Source organism: Thalassophryne amazonica, chromosome 2 (assembly GCF_902500255.1).
Source record: "Thalassophryne amazonica chromosome 2, fThaAma1.1, whole genome shotgun sequence".
In the NCBI taxonomy this organism is placed as follows: Eukaryota; Metazoa; Chordata; class Actinopteri; order Batrachoidiformes; family Batrachoididae; genus Thalassophryne; species Thalassophryne amazonica.
In genome coordinates, this window is record NC_047104.1 from 97,596,030 (window position 1) to 97,614,857 (window position 18,828).

Here is an 18,828-nt window from a genome sequence, read left to right on the forward strand (position 1 = left end):
GTATAGTCAGTTTTTGCAGCAGTTCTGATCTCTTATGAAGTGAAGTGATGGCATGAGAGCATGTGATTGAGATCTTGATGTGCCAAAAAAAGTTTACTCCAATTGCACTGACAAGAAAATCATAATCTTGTTCTTCAGTATTTACTAATTTCACTGGCTCAAAGTGGCTTTATGTTGAGAATATCAGTTCACCAATTAAAAGAAGGATATTTCATTCTATAGATTAATGTCTTATTTTTGATCAAATTGCCTTACATAATTTAGATCAAACTGGAAAAGGGACATATATCCCATTTTTACACCTCAGGGAAGTGTGCAGGGTTTTAGTGTCTTCTTGATAGATTAGATATACTTTATTGATCTCACAGTGGAGAAATTATGTTTACACTCCAGTTACCTCAGACAGCAATTAGTCCACAATCATTACTTGTTTACCGTAATAATGGCACACATCAGAATTAAGGCAACACATACACATTTGACATTGTTTATGTGCACCAAGTTTGAAGAAGTCCGTTATCCAAATTGAGGAAAGTGGGTGAACACCACGCAGCAACCCTGAGATGCGCCGTCATCAGCTTGGGGGGAGACGTGGGCTGCAGCGAAAACTGCACCACCCCCACCGAAGGGGGAAGGAATGACGTTAGAGGGCGCCGGAAAGGGGAGGTGTTGATGGGGGAGGGAGGGGGTTGGGGAAGGGAATGGAACATGCTTCAGTCCTGTGAAAAGCAGATTATTGTCTTTGTGAGATGAGATAAGAAATAGCCAATGTTTCCCAGGCCAAAACAAATCCCTCTGGAGGAAAAACAGTCGGGCAATTTGACCTTCAGGCTTGATAAGCCTGAAGAGATCGCGAGTACAAGCGGCCGAGATGAGTTTCCTCCGCAGGGTGGCTGGGCGCTCCCTTAGAGATAGGGTGAGGAGCTCGGTCACTCGGGAGGAGCTCGGAGTCGAGCCGCTGCTCCTCCACGTCAAAAAGAATCAGTTGAGGTGGCTCGGGCATCTTTTCCGGATGCCCCCTGGATGCCTCGCTGGAGAGGTGTTCCAGGCACGTCCCATTGGGAGGAGGCCCCGGGGAAGACCCAGGACACGCTGTAGGGACTACATCTCTTGGCTGGCTTGGGAACACCTTGGGGTTCCCCCGGAGGAGCTGGGGGAGGTGTGTGTGGATCAGGAGGTCTGGGCGGCTTTGCTTGTGCTGCTGCCCCCACAACCCGACTTCGGATAAAGCGGAAGAAAATGGATGGATGGAAGGATGGATGGATGGATGGCTTGATAAGCCTGTAATGTTATTTTTAACAGTTCCACTTGCACAACCAAATCCCAATTATGAATTAAGAATATTCCCAATTATGAATTAAGAATATTCACCGGCCTCTGAAATCTTCAGCTTCAACTGCAAGGCACGCATCTGCTCCCAGATGTCATCCAATTTGTGTCTGAGTTCAAGAGTCATCGCAGTCTGAGAATGCACTGCCTTGCCAACCTCATTAATCATGATGGACAAGCGAGGGGCCGTGGTTCTTGATGCCGCCATCTTGTCAATTTTCCGGTAGATCAGGGCAGCACATAAGACAAAAAGTACCAGCCCTGCTACCATGAGACCAAAAATGAATAAATCCTCGATGTCCTCAATGGAGAAAGGTGCCAAGCATGACACACGCCAAGACCCCCAGGAGTCGAGGACATAGCCCGCAGGATACGTTCCATCTGGGCAGGTAGGATCCCCCGTTCCTGACCTTCTTGTAGAAAAAATGGTGTCAATAGCGTTCAGAGACCAGCTGATCAATTCCATGGTTGATCCAATAGTCCAATAGATCCAGAATCCCATATAATTTGAGGAATTCACAGTCTGGTGAAGTAGGGACTTGAAGGTTAAAGGCAGAGAACAGAGATAAGGGAGAGTGGAGGAGATGCGACCGCCCTCGTCGGAGTCCCAAGCTGAATGAGCTGAATTTCTTCTTTCTCCCCAGAATTTGATAAATTGGACGAGTTTGATGCAGTGTAATGCCAAAATGTCTTGCTGCTGCTTTTAATGCCCAAAGTGGATTAGAAGTGGTTTGTTCATGAGCAGTACCAATTGGGTTCATGTAGTTTCGGGCCATTATCCTCAGGTTAATACTATACTGGGTGTCTACTCTCCAGTCCATGTAAGAGTTCTACAGGTAAAGTTAGGGTGAGATCCAGAGTGCGATTTGTACTCAATAATTGTCATGACACCTGTGACGACAAGGTGAATCAGTTTTACATTTTTCTTGTGTAACCTGGGGAAGAAAAGGCAGCTTGTTAAATTAAAGCCCCTTTGACATCGGGCCAACGTAGAGTTGCGTAATGCGGCGTTCTGACTACACCAAGCTTATGCAGCCGTACCAGGCAATACGCTGAGGGATGCAAATGGGTTTCGCAGACATTCGCCGTCTACACAAGTCTATGCAATACTCCGCTACTGTATGCAAGTCTACGTAACACTGTGCTACTGTACACCAAGCCACAATTGCACGCTACTCTACATCAGTCTGGTGAAAAATCTTTTTAGGCTCTTTATCAGTACATACCTGCATTGCATTGCTAGATTTTTTTCATCCCGCTGGACTCTGCTGAACTTTGCTGGCAGTGAAGCTTCAAAACCACAGAAGAAGTATGAAAGGGGCTTAAGTAGGCAGACGATGCTGCTTTCAAGTCTTGTGGCATTAAATCATTAATGGCTAAATTTAAATAACTGAAAAAAAAAACTATGCAAATTGTGACATCAGTTTTTCTTATTGAGACAGTAGTTCCTTTTTTAGAGTGAAGATGTAAGACTAGAATGTCACATCAATCTGCATGATTTAGAAGTAAAGAGGGGGTTTTTGGGTTGTTTTGTATGTTTTTGACACACAGTTGTGTGAGTTGTTCAGTGACAGTGTGATACCTGAAGCACACTGGTCTCCGCCTTCAGCAGCACACTGACTGACAGAGAGCCTGCTGTCTGCCCCTTCAGTCTGTGTCCACTGATACAGTCTCTCTCATTTTGAATGGCTGGAGAATAAAAAGAGGTGAGACAAGCATCAGACATGTTTTATGACATCTCCAGACATCATTAGTGAGCAGCAAATATCTCCTGATATAGACAATGGCATAGACTGCATTAACCCATGGCACCCTGACCACACGTTGATACGTTTACCATTGACAAATCACACTTTTTTGGAGAAGGCTTTTACAAAATACAGATTAGCGATTTTTACCTTTGACCTTTTGGCCCCCAAATCAATCGGTATCTTGGGGTCACCATGCCTAACAAACATACCATGTTTGATGACAATCAGGCATTCAGGAAAGACGTTATTGCACAGATTTTTAGAAAGTACACTTTGATGTTTTGACCCCAAAATCAATAAGCTTCTTGGAGCCATGAGTCATAATGTATATACCAAGTTTGGTGACAGTCGGGCCAGTACAACTGAAGTAAACTTGATCACAACTGAAATGTCACGAGTGACCTAGAGGGACCTGAACATGTTTTTTTTTTTTTTAAATTGCAATATTCCATGTAGTATAATTTTTTTCCCATATCAAGTCTGGATATGATTTGTGTTGAATCTGTAGTTATACGAGGTACAGGGAGTCCCAGACAGGAAGTGCCAAATTTTGAGTCCACAGTGAAACAGAAAATGTCAAATGTTGAACAATTCCTGGATTGACACTTCCTGGATTGGCAGCTGAGATCTCATGGAATCTTACGGGAACTCAGTGGCAAGTTCACACTGAAACAGGAAGTGCCAAATTTTGAGTCCACAGTGAAACAGGAAATGTCAAATGTTGAACACTTCCTGGCATAGGTGGAGTTAGAGCGGAGGCCAGGGTTGCACTGGACTCCCCTGAAATCTGATTGGACACAGATGATTGACATGTCACGGCATTGCACCTCTGGATGAAAAGAGCTGCATTTTGAAATCATTGAGTCACATTGACTGCTAGGTTCCTCCTGTCCAGTAGTTGGTGCTGTGTACCACAAAAAAGTTCTAATCCACCTTAGTAGAAGAAGAAAAATGTTTGCCTTAGATTTGAACTGAACACGTCGTTTGAACCATGGACTAATAATGACACCAAAGTTGTACTGGTGAGTAAACAACTGTATTTTATGCCAGAAATGAGGTCCAAATTGTTAAAAGCTGCATTTCCCTTATATATACAGTGAGGAAAATAAGTATTTGAACACCCTGCGATTTTGCAAGTTCTCCCACTTAGAAATCACGGAGGGGTCTGAAATTTTCATCTTAGGTGCATGTCCACTGTGAGAGACATAATCTAAAAAAAAAAAAAAAAAATCTGGAAATCCCAATGTATGATTTTTTAATAATTTATTTTATGTTACTGCTGCAAATAAGTATTTCAACACCTGTGAAAATCAATGTTAATATTTGGTACAGTAGCCTTTGTTTGCAATTACAGAGGTCAAACGTTCCCTGCACACACTGCAGCAGGGATTTTGGTCCACTCCTCCATACAGATCTTCTCCAAATCTTTCAGGTTTGGAGTTTCAGCTCCCTCCAAAGATTTTCTATTGAGTTCAGGTCTGGAGACTGGCCAGGCCACTCCAGGATCTTGAAATGCTTCTTATGGAGCCCCTCCTTAGTTGCCCTGCCTGTGTGTTTGGGGTCATTGTCATGCTGGAAGACCCAGCCATGACCCATCTTCAATGCTCTTACTGAAGGAAGGAGGCTGTTTGCCAAAATCTCGCAATACATGACCCCATCCATCCTCCCTTCAATACAGTGCAGTCGTCCTTGTTGGGGAAAGTGTAGTGACACGGACCCACAACAGGGGGCGCAAATGAACGGTCAATAGATGAGCCAAAAGGTAATAATTTAATGTTGTGAATGTGCACAACGAATATACAGACAATCTCAGAATCTGATAGTAGTCAATCCACAAAAGTGACGTGTGGGCAGGCTCGAGGATAGAAGATGTCTGTCCTGAGAAGAGCCGGAACCACACGATTTCCACCGCCACAGAACCCGGTGAATACTGGAGCCGCCAAGTCCCGAATTCCCAGGTGATCACCGTCCCCGACTGTCGGATCTGGTACTGCTGGCGAGTAGCACAAACAGTGAGATGTGGGTGTGTGCACACCCAGTAACAAAAACAGTCAGAAGGTGGAAAGTCACCTCCACCTCTAATACACACTCGTGCAGCTCCTGTCAAACACTTATCTGGTTGGGGTGTGAAGCGAAGCCGTCGCGGATTACGCCAACCTCACTGATAAGGCACTCCACAGGAAAGCAGCTGCAAAATGAATTCAGACTAGGACACAGTTAGTTTCTGGCTGAGGATATTACCTTCACAGGTAGATGATATCTCGGTAAGGAGGTGGAGATGATGTCCGGTCTTTATGGAGTGAGATGATGTAGAGTAGATGGGTGACAGCTGTCAAGAGATAATGAGTGACAGCTGTCACCCACCGGCTGTGTCCGTGGCGGCAGCGCCCTCTCGTGCCTGAAGCCCGCACTTCAGGCAGGGCGCCCTCTGGTGGTGGGCCAGCAGTACCTCCTCTTCAGGCGGCCCACACAACAGTCCTGTCCCCTTTGCAGAAGAGCACCCCCAGAGTATGATGTTTCCACCCCCATGCTTCACGGTTGGGATGGTTTTCTTGGGGTTGTTCTCATCCTCTAAACATTGTAAGTGGAGTTGATTCCAAAAAGCTCTATTCTGGTCTCATGTGACCACATGACCTTCTCCCATGCCTCCTCTGGATCATCCAGATGGTCACTGGTGAACTTCAAATGGGCCTGGACATGTGCTGGCTTGAGCAGGGGGACCTTGCTGCCCTGCAGGATTTTAAACCATGACAGCATCATGTGTTACTAATATAATCTTTGTGACTGTGGTCCCAGCTCTCTTCAGGTCATTGACCAGGTCCTCCTGTGTAATTCTGGGCTTTCTCAGAATCATCCTTACCCCACAAAGTGAGATCTTGCATGGAATCCCAGACCAAGGGAGACTGACAGTCATCTTGTGTTTCTTCCACTTTTTAATAAATAATCATAACAGTTGATGTCTTCTACTAAGCTGCTTGCCTGTTGTCCTGTAGTCCATCCCAGCCTTGTGCAGGTTTACAATTTTGTCCCTGGTATCCTTAGACAGCTCTTTGGTCTTGGCTATGGTGGACAGGTTGGAGTGTGATTGATTGAGTTTGTGAACAGGTGCCTTTTATGCAGGTAACAACTTCAAACAGGTACAATTAATACAGGTAAAGAGTGCAGAATAAGAGGGCTTCTTAAAGAAAAATTAACAGGCCTGTGTGAGCCAGAATTCTTGCTGGTTGGTAGGTGTTCAAATACTTATTTGCAGCAGTAACATACAAATATACAACCCCTGGCAATAATTATGGAATCACCGGCCTCGGAGGATGTTCATTCAGTTGTTTAATTTTGTAGAAAAAAAGCAGATAACAGACTTCACACAAAACTAAAGTCTTTAAATGGCAACTTTCTGGCTTTAAGAAACACTATAAGAAATCAGGAAAAAAAAAATTGTGGCAGTCAGTAACGGTTACTTTTTTAGACCAAGCAGAGGGAAAAAAAATATGGACTCACTCAATTCTGAGGAATAAATTATGGAATCACCCTGTAAATTTTCATCCCCAAAACTAACACCTGCATCAAATCAGATCTGCTCATTAGTCTGCATCTAAAAAGGAGTGATCACACCTTGGAGAGCTGTTGCACCAAGTGGACTGACATGAATCATGGCTCCAACACGAGAGATGTCAACTGAAACAAAGGAGAGGATTATCAAACTTTTAAAGAGGGTAAGTCATGACGCAATGTTGCAAAAGATGTTGGTTGTTCACAGTCAGCTGTGTCTAAACTCTGGACCAAATACAAACAACATGGGAAGGTTGTTAAAGGCAAACATACTGGTAGACCAAGGAAGACGTCAAAGCGTCAAGACAGAAAACCTAAAGCAATATGTCTCAAAAATCGAAAATGCACAACAAAACAAATGAGGAACGAATGGGAGGAAAGTGGAGTCAACGTCTGTGACCGAACTGTAAGAAACCACCTAAAGGAAATGGGATTTACATACAGAAAAGCTAAATGAAAGCCATCATTAACACCTAAACAGAAAAAAAACAAGGTTACAATGGGCTAAGGAAAAGCAATCGTGGACTGTGGATGACTGGATGAAAGTCATATTCAGCAATGAATCTCGAATCTGCATTGGGCAAGGTGATGATGCTGGAACTTTTGTTTGGTGCCGTTCCAGTGAGATTTATAAAGATGACTGCCTGAAGAGAACATGTAAATTTCCACAGTCATTGATGATATGGGGCTGCATGTCAGGTAAAGGCACTGGGGAGATGGCTGTCATTACATCATCAATAAATGCACACTTTTCTTATCCCATCAATTGAAAGGATGTTTGGGGATGATGAAATCATTTTTCAAGATGATAATGCATCTTGCCATAGAGCAAAAACTGTGAAAACATTCCTTGCAAAAAGACACATAGGGTCAATGTCATGGCCTACAAATAGTCTGGATCTTAATCCATTTGCATATCTTTGGTGGAAGTTGAAGAAAATGGTCCATGACAAGGCTCCAACCTGCAAAGCTGATCTGGCAGCAGCAATCAGAGAAAGTTGGAGCCAGATTGATGAAGAGTACTGTTTGTCACTCATTAAGTCCATGCCTCAGAGACTGCAAGCTGTTATAAAAGCCAGAGGTGGTGCAACAAAATACTAGTGATGTGTTGGAGCGTTTTTTTGTTTTTCATTATTCCATAATTTTTTCCTCAGAATTGAGTGAGTCCATATTTTTTTCCCTCTGCTTGGTCTAAAAAAGTAACCGTTACGTCACAATTTTTGTTTTCCTGATTTCTTATAGTGTTTCTTAAAGTTGCCATTTGAAATGACTTTAGTTTTGTGTCATGTCTGTGATCTGCTTTTTTCTACAAAATTAAACAACTGAATGAACATCCTCCGAGGCCGGTGATTCCATAATTTTTGCCAGGGGTTGTATTATTAAAAAAAATCATACATTGTGATTTCCAGATTTTTTTTTTTTTTAGATTATGTCTCTCACAGTGGACATGCACCTAAGATGACAATTTCAGACCCCTCCATGATTTCTGAGTGGGAGAACTTGCAAAAACGCAGGTTGTTCAAATACTTATTTTCCTCACTACATGTGTTTCTCCAGTGATTTTTAAACAAGCAGGTAGCTGCTGATCAAATAACCTCTTAATTTTGCTCTCTGAGTGATACCAGGATGATGCATTTCACTTAAAAATACACATGCCATGGAGTGTTTCTCAACTGTGCTCAAAAGTATTGGAACACTTGGTATTCCACACATTTTAATTTGTTTATACGATTTCAAATACAAATAAATCTTATCTAAATCTAAAATTATCTTCCTTAAACTTAAACTGAAAGCAAATGTCTACAACTTGATATAAATTAATTAAAAATATAAAGTATAGCTTCCTGATGAAGTGGTGTAGAGGAGGATTTTCTTTAAAAAAAGACCTGAACGTTCAGCTACAATTTGACAGAAAGTACATCTGAGATGCAAGCCAAGATTTGATGTTTTTGTATTTCTTCAGAATTTCTGTAAATAAAGTCCAAGACATATTCAGTGAGTTGGAAATGTTCATGTTTCCATCCCCTGACTTGTCTGAAGAAAACTGGCATTAAAATGGATTATTATTTACAGATATTAGCAAGTTTTAGAGATTTGCTTTCAGTTTGAGGAAGATAATTTTAGAAATTTTTATTCTTTATATTTGTACTTCTTGTATTCGAAATGGCATAAACAAATTAAAATGTGTGAAATTCCAAGTGTTCCAATACATTTGGAGGGCACAGTATCCTAACCTCATGATGAGTGCAAAATTAGTGTGGTATTATTACTGTTTTGTTTAAGAATGCTTAATTTTCACTGTTACTGCACTTTGTGTGAAATCATAGTCATATATTATATCATATTGATATGACAATATTGAGATACGATAATTTGGTCATATTGTACAGTCCTACTGTCAGCTAGCTGTAAACTTTGAATATTAATTTACATCTACATCAAAAAATGCTTAAAGTGGCAGGGAGTTAAGAGGGCTGTAATTGGGGGGTCTGTGGGGTGGAGCTCCCCCCTCCCCAGAAGCTGAAAGGCAAAAAAAGAAAAATGCTTAAAAAGGCAGGGGGTTTGGGGGAGGGGGCAGAGCCCCCACAGAAGCTGAAAGGAAAAAAGAAAAATTATTAAAAAGGCATCAGGGTCTGGGCAACCCCCCAGAAGCTGAAAGGTTTTTAGCCATGCTAATGCTCCCCTGAAGCATTTACTCAAAAAACAGTCTGAAGGACCTAAATGACATGGTGAGATGCTGAAGAGCTTCACTCATTCATGTCCACAGATAATAATAATATCAGATTGGCTGCAGGCCATTCACACAGATGAAAGGGAACGGTTCAAAACATAGCCAAACAGAACTTTTAGTGAACGTACAGTGACAGGGTAGGAACTGACAACAAAATATGTCTTATCACTATAATTGTCAGGATCTGGACTTTGATATTGTCATGTGTGTTCTGTTTTATTTGATTTGTTGTATTGTTTTCTTCTGGTGTTAGGTCTCTTGCTGTTTTTTTTCTGCTTGGGGTTTTCTGTCCCTATCTCTTTTGTCTGTCTCTTGGTGCTTGGTGGTGGGCGTTTCACTCTGTCTGGCCACACCCTTGTTCTGGTGCTTTCCACACACACCTGTTTCTAATCTGCAGCTCATCACCTGGGTGTATATAAGGTTCACTTGGGTCTTTATGGATGTGCCTTGTGCCTTTCCAGCTCTGTTTTGTGTTTTTTCATAGTTCTGCCTGCATCATCATATTGTTTGACCTCTTGCCTGTTTTCTTGACCATGCCTTTAGCCTGATGATTTTGTACTGTTGTGTTTTTTGGACTGCCTTCTTGTGTACTGACCTCAGCTAATCCCACAAGTAAACTCTTTTGAAAGCCAGGGTTGTTTTTCCGAGTCCTACATTTGTGTCCAGCTGTTCCTGACCATCCAGTCTGGTAGTAATTCATTTTTGAAAACAAAAAGCAAGCTAAAATTAAGAAAACCTGGTTTCAAATTCATTAGGATACAAACTAGTTTTAATACTTATAAAATACTTATATTGCCAGGGTTGATTGAATCAATTTGAATCGCTTTCCACTGAGTCAAATCACTCTTTTCCACACTTATTTTTATTCTATGTGAAGTAGCTGGAAAAACAAAAAAACAAAAAAACAAAACAAAATGTGTACACAAGTACAGGAAAGGCCTTTAGAGTGCACCTTCTGGTTTTGTGTTGCCCCTCCATGAATTTTAATAAAACATAGAATTTTTGAAACACCAGTATTTTTGAGACCCAAAAAGGTCACGATGAGAAGCATCTTGATTTGATCTTTCAGTGATGATTTGCAATGCTTGATGGTGTAGTTTGTATTTAATCGAGGAGATGTCATCACGCGTTGAAAGCCCCAAGGCGAGATTCATTAGCAGCACAGCCGTGCGGATGGCGTTACACTGATGTCAGTTTGCGTCAGTACGGCTCTACCAAGTGAGCGAGTGTCAGAGCAATCAGTCATTAAAGCTGTCCTCTCATCAGCCAATCAGGAGCCTATTAATCAAAGGAAAGGAGGAGGCAGTGTGATAGGCTGTCTGCACCTCTCTGGCGTGGTCTTGCATGACAATGTCACAAATGAGTCTTCTGTGAGACATCAGACCAGTGAGGACGAGTCTGACTGAGAGCATTACGGAGGCTAAATATAAAAGGACTGGCTGTCTGAGACACCTTAATGCTTCACTCGTGTGATTCTACGACGACTGCACTGCTGGCTGTTATCAAAGTGAGATTTCAGAATTTTCTGAAAATGTATTAATTTCAGGATACAGAGCGGTGGTGGCCAAGTGGTTAGTGCACTTGGTTTCAGTGTGGGAAGTTAACCGTTCAAACCTCACCTCCATGTAATGTGGAGTTGCATCAGAAAGGGCATCCGGTGTAAAACTTGTGCCAAATTGACATGCAGATCCACCTTGGATCCACTGTGGCGACCCCGAGTGAAAAGAAGGGAGCAGCCGAAGGGACTTACTTTAATTACAGGATATAATAAATGTTGGATTAGTGGTTAGCACTGTTGTCTCACAGCAAGAAGGTCATGGGATCAATCCCCACCTGCAGCCTTTCTGTGTGGTGTTTGCGTGTTCTCCCTGTGTTTGCGTGAGTTCCCTCTGGGTGCTCTGGCATCCTTCCACATCCAAAGACATGCAGGTTAGTGGGTGTGAATATGTCTGTTTGTCCATATGTGGCCCTCTGACAGACTGGGAACCTATCCAGGGTGTACCCTGCCTCACGCCCTATGACTGCTGGGATAGGCTCCAGCCACCCCCACCCCACCCCACCCCCAGAACCCTTAATTGGAGTAAGCGCTTGAAGATGAATGAGATATAATAAATGTCTGGTTTCTCTGATTATGTGTGGGCAGTAACAGAAACATATGGTGCTCCCCCCGTGACCCGATCCCGGATAAGTAGGGCCATGTATGTATATGGTGCCCCCCCCCCCCCCACTACCAGATCCCAGATAAGTGGGGCCAAATATGTACTGTGGTCCCTCGCTACAACACGGTTCACCTTTCGCGGCCTCACATCCATCCATCCGTCCATCCATCGATTTTCTTCCGCTTTATCCGGAGTCGGGTCGCGGGGGCAGCAGCTCAAGCAAAGCCGCCCAGACCTCCCGATCCACACACACCTCCCCCAGCTCCTCCAGGGGAACCCCAAGGCGTTCCCAAGCCAGCCGAGACACGTAGTCCCTCCAACGTGTCCTGGGGCTTCCCTTGGTCCTCCTCCCGATGGGACATGCCCGGAACACCTCTCCAGCGAGGCGTCCAGGGGGCATCCGGAAAAGATGCCCGAGCCACCTCAACTGGCTCCTTTCGATGTGGAGGAGCAGTGGCTCGACTCCGAGCTCCTCACCCTATCTGTAAGGGAGCGCCCAGCCACCCTGCAGAGGAAACTCATCTCGGCCGCTTGTACTCGCGATCTCGTTCTTTCGGTCATGAGCCAAATCTCATGGCCATAGGTGAGGATCGGAACATAGATCAATTGGTAAATCAAGAGCTTTGTCCCCTTGCTCAGCTCTCTCTTCACCACGACGGTCCAATACAGTGACTCACTGTATCACTGCAGATGCTGCACCGATCCGTCTGTCGATCTCACGCTCCATCCGTCCCTCACTTGTGAACAAGACCCCGAGGTACTTAAACTCCTCCACTTGAGGCAAGGACACTCCACCAACCTGTAGAGGGCAAAGCACCTTTTTCCGGTCGAGAACCATGGCCTCGGATTTGGAGGTGCGGCCTCACAGTTTTGCAGATTTTTTTAGTCCAATTTTGCATGCTTTTTTTTTTTTTTTTTTTTTTTACAGCACATTGTGCTCTGCGGTCCTCATCAAGCAGGCCGGTCGCGGCACCGCGAAGGGAGAGCACGCGCATTGTGTTCTGCGTGTCTGTTTATAAGAATCTTCTCGCCCAGAAGAAAAAAGCGCGCCAACAACTACCCATAACTGTGTTCTTCATTTGGAAAAAGACACCTGCACCGAGGTGTCACACAGTGGAAAAAGACACGACAGCGGAGCGGCGCCAGGACGAAGAGGTGCGATCAGAGGAACTGTGAAATACTGGTCAGTCACTATTAATAATTTCTTTTGTGTCCAACCTCGTAGTTTGATCGTTAAAATTAAATTCGTTAATTCTAAAAGCCATCATAATTATTTATAGGAAAACGTTCTATTTTTATTTCTCAAACAAATGTTTGGGCCTGAAAACAGGTTTTGATCTTTGGTTTCATTCTATAATACTGGATTTATTTTTCTACTAAGGTTTGAATTTTGAGAGTGTTTACACAGGAAAGAAAAGTGAGAAAATGTTCATGCCTGTTTGAGAAAAGTGTATAAAGTGTGTAATGAGGGGTTTTACAGCCTCAAAACGTCTATAATAATTGTAAAAAATAACGCTGACTACTTCGCGGATTTCGCCTATCGTGGGTTATTTTTAGAACGAGGGACCACTGTATATGGTGCTCCCCGCGACCCGATCCCGGATAAGTGGGGCCATGTATGTCTATGGTGCTCTCCCACGACCCGATCCCAGATAAGTGGGGCCATGTATGTATATGGTGCCCCCCCCCCCGTGACCTGATCCCAGATGAGTGGGGCCATGTATGTCTATGGTGGTCTCGCACGACCCGATCCCAGATAAGTGGGGCCAAGTATGTATATGGTGCACCCCCCCCCGTGACCCGATCCCAGATAAGCGGTGCTATTTATGTAACTATATGGTGCTCCCCCGTTACCCAATCCCGGATAAGTGGGGCCATGTATGTCTATGGTGCTCTCCCACGACCCTATCCCAGATAAGTGGGGCCATGTATGTATATGGTGCACCCCCCCCGTGACCCGATCCCAGATAAGCGGTGCTATTTATGTAACTATATGGTGCTCCCCCGTTACCCGATCCCGGATAAGTGGGGCCATGCATGTATGTATATGGTGCCCCCCCCCCCCCCCCGTGACCCGATCCCAGATAAGCAGTGCCATTTATGTAACTATATGGTGCTCCCTTGTTACCCGATCCCAGATAAGTGGGGCCATGTATGTATATGGTGCCTCCCCGTGACCCGATCCCGGATAAGTAGGGCCATGTATGTATGTATATGGTGCCCCCCGGTGACCCGATCCCAGATAAGCGGGGCCATTTATGTAAGTATATGGTTCTCCCCCGTGACCCGATCCCGGATAAGTGGGGCCATTTATGTATGTAAGTATATGGTGCCCCCCCACTACCCAATCCTGAATAAGTGGGGCCATGTATGTATACGGTCCCCCCCGCTACTCGATCCCAGATAAGCAGTTGAAGATGTATGTATATGGTGCACATAACGATGAATACAGACACACTTGCTGTGTGGATCAAAACCATACGTGCTCCTTCTGCTTGTGCAATTATACGTTCATCATCTAAATAGTAAACATTGAATGAATGAATGAATGAATGAATGAATTTATTTGGCACACAAACTCAACAGTAACAAAAACTGATACACAAGACAATTCCACAGTGACATGTGTGACCAAAAGGGGGTGAGCAGAAGCAAAAAACAAAAGATAAACAATTTACTGAGAAATCAGAAAGTGTTGCCTCTGACCTTCTTTCCTCATTCCAGCTCGGAAACACTTTCGAAGTCTGCAGTAACGACAGCGGTTCCGTTTGTCTTTGTCCACAATACACTGCCTGTTAAACCTGAATCAGCAATAAAGTGTATTAGCACAAAAATCAAGTGTTGCAAATTTTTTAAAACGTGAAAACAAGCGGTGATAGCCTTGGTGGCCATCAGAGGGAAGCTTTGGATATGAGAGAAACTGACAAACAAACTTATTTCAAGTTACACCTTCAACCACACCTATTCCTAATTTACATCATCATGTAGTGATGAGATTATTCCCTGTAACAATCCCAGACATGTCCAACAGATGGCAGCAGGTGTATGGTATATCACATAAACCAAACTTGCTTTTTGTGTTGATCTGGTGCATCAAAGTTAAAGGACATGTCGTACATTGTTTAATGTCCCAGTTAGCAACACAACATCAGAGTATTCATGAATGTGAGTTTTAGGGCTGAAACGATTACTCGAATAACTCGAATAATTCGATTACAAAAAATGATCGAGGGAAATTCTGTGCCTCGAAGCTTTGTTTAAACGTTGTAGTACATATGCCAGGCCTGTGTGTGGCGCTGTAATGTCCCCAGAAAAACAACAGAAGAAGACTAGAGCATGCGCTCAGGCCATGTAACAGCTAATAATTTAGCCCTTAAAGCTACCGCTTTCCAATGCGACACAGAGTAAAATAAAGCCTTTTAAGACAAAGAGGGTCCACACTGATCATCTGAAATAGACTTACTGCTCATTTAAAGTGAAGCAGTGTGTTTGTCTATTATTAAATAACACGGTCTGCTCGACGTGGTGAGTGACTATTGACCCGACGGCCGGGTACCTACAGTCGAAGCCGGCTGCTGTTCAGACTCGCACTAAGTGTTTCACTTTTTCTGGGCAACACACAATGCTTCACAAACAGGGTAACGTAAAAAAACAAAACAAAAAACAAACAAACAGTAACTGCAAGGCTTGCATGTTCAACCTCCTGCTGAAATGCATCTGCTGAATCACAGAGAAACAGGGATTAAAAAAAATATTTAAAAAATCACTTAGGGATCCAGTCCACCAACCTTAAAAAAAAAAAAAACTCAAAATGGTTACATTTTACAAGTTGGGGGGGACCAGAACAGAAAGCCACATCCCATCGCCATTTCAGCAAAATGTCAAGACTTTGGCACAGGGACATTGTGCCATTGCTTAGGGAGAGCCCTGGACTATTGATGTTGTTTAAACGCAAAAGTACTTTTTATGTGATTACTCTATTAATCACCAGAATAATCGTTAGAATGCTCGATTACAAAAAATAATCAATAGCTGCAGCCCTAGTGAGTTTATCCGCATGCATGCAGTAATAATTATTGGTCGCTGATATATTTTTTGCTAAGCTAATTTTTGCTTCAGCAGGTGCATTTCCAGATAATGTCTTACTTGGCATTTCTCGGCATGTGATTTACATTTTACAAAAATCAGAAACATCCCGATGGCTGACAGACAGAGTTAAACGAACGCTGCTATGTCCAATAGCAAAACTTCTGAGCTTTCATTCAAAAGTGATGGCTTGTATTTACATAGGATGTACAGACAGGAGGAGAACCTAACATGGTGACACTGCTTTCTGTGTCACAGGATGCTATTTTACTGCTGCCATGAACATGGACATGGAATGTCATCATGACACTGTTTATACAGGCTTTCTGTATTGCTTACATTGGAAGAAGTCATAAGATTTTATTTTCAGGAGATAATGGACTTTCTATCTAACATTCCAGAATTGAGAAACTTGAGGGGCTGAAAACAGAGCTGCAGACGGACATTATTCTCCAGCTGGCGATTGCACGCAATCCAGGCATGAGGACTTATAGTGGACCTGGATATTGTTCTCTGGCTGGCAATCGCACGCAATCCATGTGTGAGGACTTATAGTGGACCTGGACATTGTTCTCCGGCTGAAGATTGCACGCGTGAGGACTTCTTTGGTGGAGTGGACTTTACATATTTAACCTTGGAAATCATTCTGCAAGTGGGTGAGTGCCCTGTTCAGTTTTTTCCCTTTTGTATTTTTTTCTCCTCAGTGAAGCTGGTAGGCTTTATTTTGATTTTACTTTGAGAGAGTGTTGGATTTTGGATCTTGATGTGTTTTAATGTGCAGGCGGACCTCTCTGCTGTTTATCAGGATACCTGATCACACACAGGCTAATCTGCTAACTGCTAATTAGCAAAGCTAACTTTTTTTTAGCTGATTAGCTTTTCAGCTAACTTTGAATTCCATCAGCGTACCAATTAGCTTCCGCTAAATTTAGTTCCAGTAACTTTCAGTCTGCTAACATATTTTTGCTGGTAAAGTGAGTAAAGTTTAATGGTCAAAAACATTTGTAAACTCTAAAATCATACATGCTAGTTCCTGTCTGTTGTCTGCAACAGTCAGGCCAATGTTCTGTCAAGATGAGCTCCTGTTAGCGAGAGCCAGCTAACACCTCCGGTTCACAGGTCAAATCACAAAAGCGCTGGTAAGAAGACACTGCTGTTGTTGCAAAATACAGCCAAAAGAAGTTACACTCTGGACAAATTCATTCATTTTTCGTGCATTTGTTTTGTGTAAGCAGCTCAAAAGTCAGTATTTCTATTTATTTATTTTTCACACATTTGTTTTGTGTCCCCTTAATGTTTGTAAGTGTAATTTGCAGATAAACTGTGACTACTACTACTGCGATTTACTGCTTTTGATAAAGATGATAACAGTGTTTGGGGTTTTATTTTTTTTATTTATTTATTGTCGTGTGTTCGTTTTGTGTCATGTCATGTTTAAGAACGTAACACAGGTGAGCCATTCCTGTAACAGTTTATAAATATAATATAGAGATAAACTGTGACTATTAATAATTGCGATTTGCTGTTTTTTATAAAGACAATGACCGTGTTTGGGATTTTATTTTTTGTTCATTCATTTTTCGTGCATTTGTTTTGTGTTTGTGAATGCAATACGGGTGAGCCGTAACTGTAGATGATGACGGTTTTTGTGTTTGTGATCTTGGGCATGTGCGGGTTATGTGACTTTACCTTTGAATTTACCCAGAAGCTCCTGCAGCGCTTAAACTCAAAACTGGCTTATCAGTAGCGAACAGTGCAATCCAATGTGGCTGCGACCGAGTCAAGTTAGTGGTTAGCGGTAACTTCCGCTAAATTTTTCAGCGGGCTATCAGTTTAGTGTTATAAAAATACTAAAAATAACTTTTCAGTTAGCGGATTAATGGTTATTGAAGATAACTTTTCAGTTAGCTGTGCCAGCCACTGATCACACACGTATTTTTTAGATTTTTCACAGTTATATCAGATGACAACACTTAAAAGCGTGCACAAAGCTGACCGTCTAGCAGATTGTTTTTAACAGGCTGTGTTAAAAACTTAAAAATCACTTAAAAATCACTTAAAAACAAATCATAATATGACATATCACACTTATGTAAACTTTACAATTAATCTGTGGCTCCGTTCTTGATGTTGGTAGCTACATTCTATTCAAGTGCACGCTGGGACATTTTCATCAAGATGACATAAATGCTGTTGGAAACACTCAGAAAAATGAGTACTCATGAGTATTTTGTTTTCAGCAGCATCCATAGCTGCTTGTTGCGAATTCCGTATACTTTGAAAACGGTCACGGAAGTGCACAAAGTAATCCTGTATCATCGGATGGTCACTAACAGCCTAAATCCAAATTGTTATGATTTTGGTGCAACGTGTCCTTTAACCAAAATCTGTACAACATTTGATCTCATATATACACTTCAAGTATGGAAAATTACAAAGTGATGGTATTTACTGTTTTTGAGTTATAGTGTTAAAACTTTAATGAAAGATCTGTAGTAGCTAGGATGACTTGCTCACCGACAGTCGTACATGTGGTTGTTGCGGACACTCCTCCTGAAAAAGCCCTTGCAGCCGTCACAGCTTGATGCACCATAATGCTTCCCTGTGGCTCTGTCTGCACATATGGAACACACACTCTTACTGCCATCAGGCTGTGACACCGATGGTGTGGGAGCTGACACTGTGGACTCTGTCAATTAAAAAACAATAAACAAATAAAACATACACATGCATAATAAATACAACCCCTGGCAATAATTATGGAATCACCGGCCTCGGAGGATGTTCATTCAGTTGTTTAATTTTGTAGAAAAAAGCAGATCACAGACATGACACAAAACTAAAGTAATTTCAAATGGCAACTTTCTGGCTTTAAGAAACACTATAAGAAATCAGGAAAAATAATTGTGGCAGTCAGTAACGGTTACTTTTTTAGACCAAGCAGAGGGAAAAAAACATATGGACTCCCTCAATTCTGAGGAATAAATTATGTAATCACCCTGTAAATTTTCATCCCCAAAACTAACACCTGCATCAAATCAGATCTGCTCATTAGTCTGCATCTAAAAAGGAGTGATCACACCTTGGAGAGCTGTTGGGCCAAGTGGACTGACATGAATCATGGCTCCAACACGAGAGATGTCAATTGAAACAAAGGAGAGGATTATCAAACTCTTAAAAGAGGGTAAATCATCACAAAATGTTGCAAAAGATGTTGGTTGTT

The 18,828-nt window shown here is 42.6% G+C and overlaps 1 protein-coding gene across 1 annotated transcript in view; it reads right to left on the bottom strand.

Moving 5' to 3' along the window:
• The window catches only part of hnf4b (hepatic nuclear factor 4, beta), a 40,565-nt gene that overhangs the window by 12,231 nt on the left and 9,506 nt on the right, over positions 1-18,828 (bottom strand). The window contains exons 2-4 of the mRNA XM_034161705.1: positions 18,123-18,294; positions 14,226-14,320; positions 2,912-3,018 (exon numbers count right to left, since the gene is read on the bottom strand). Coding sequence (XP_034017596.1) covers positions 2,912-3,018; positions 14,226-14,320; positions 18,123-18,294 — 374 coding nt within the window. The remainder of the gene's footprint in view (positions 1-2,911; positions 3,019-14,225; positions 14,321-18,122; positions 18,295-18,828) is intronic.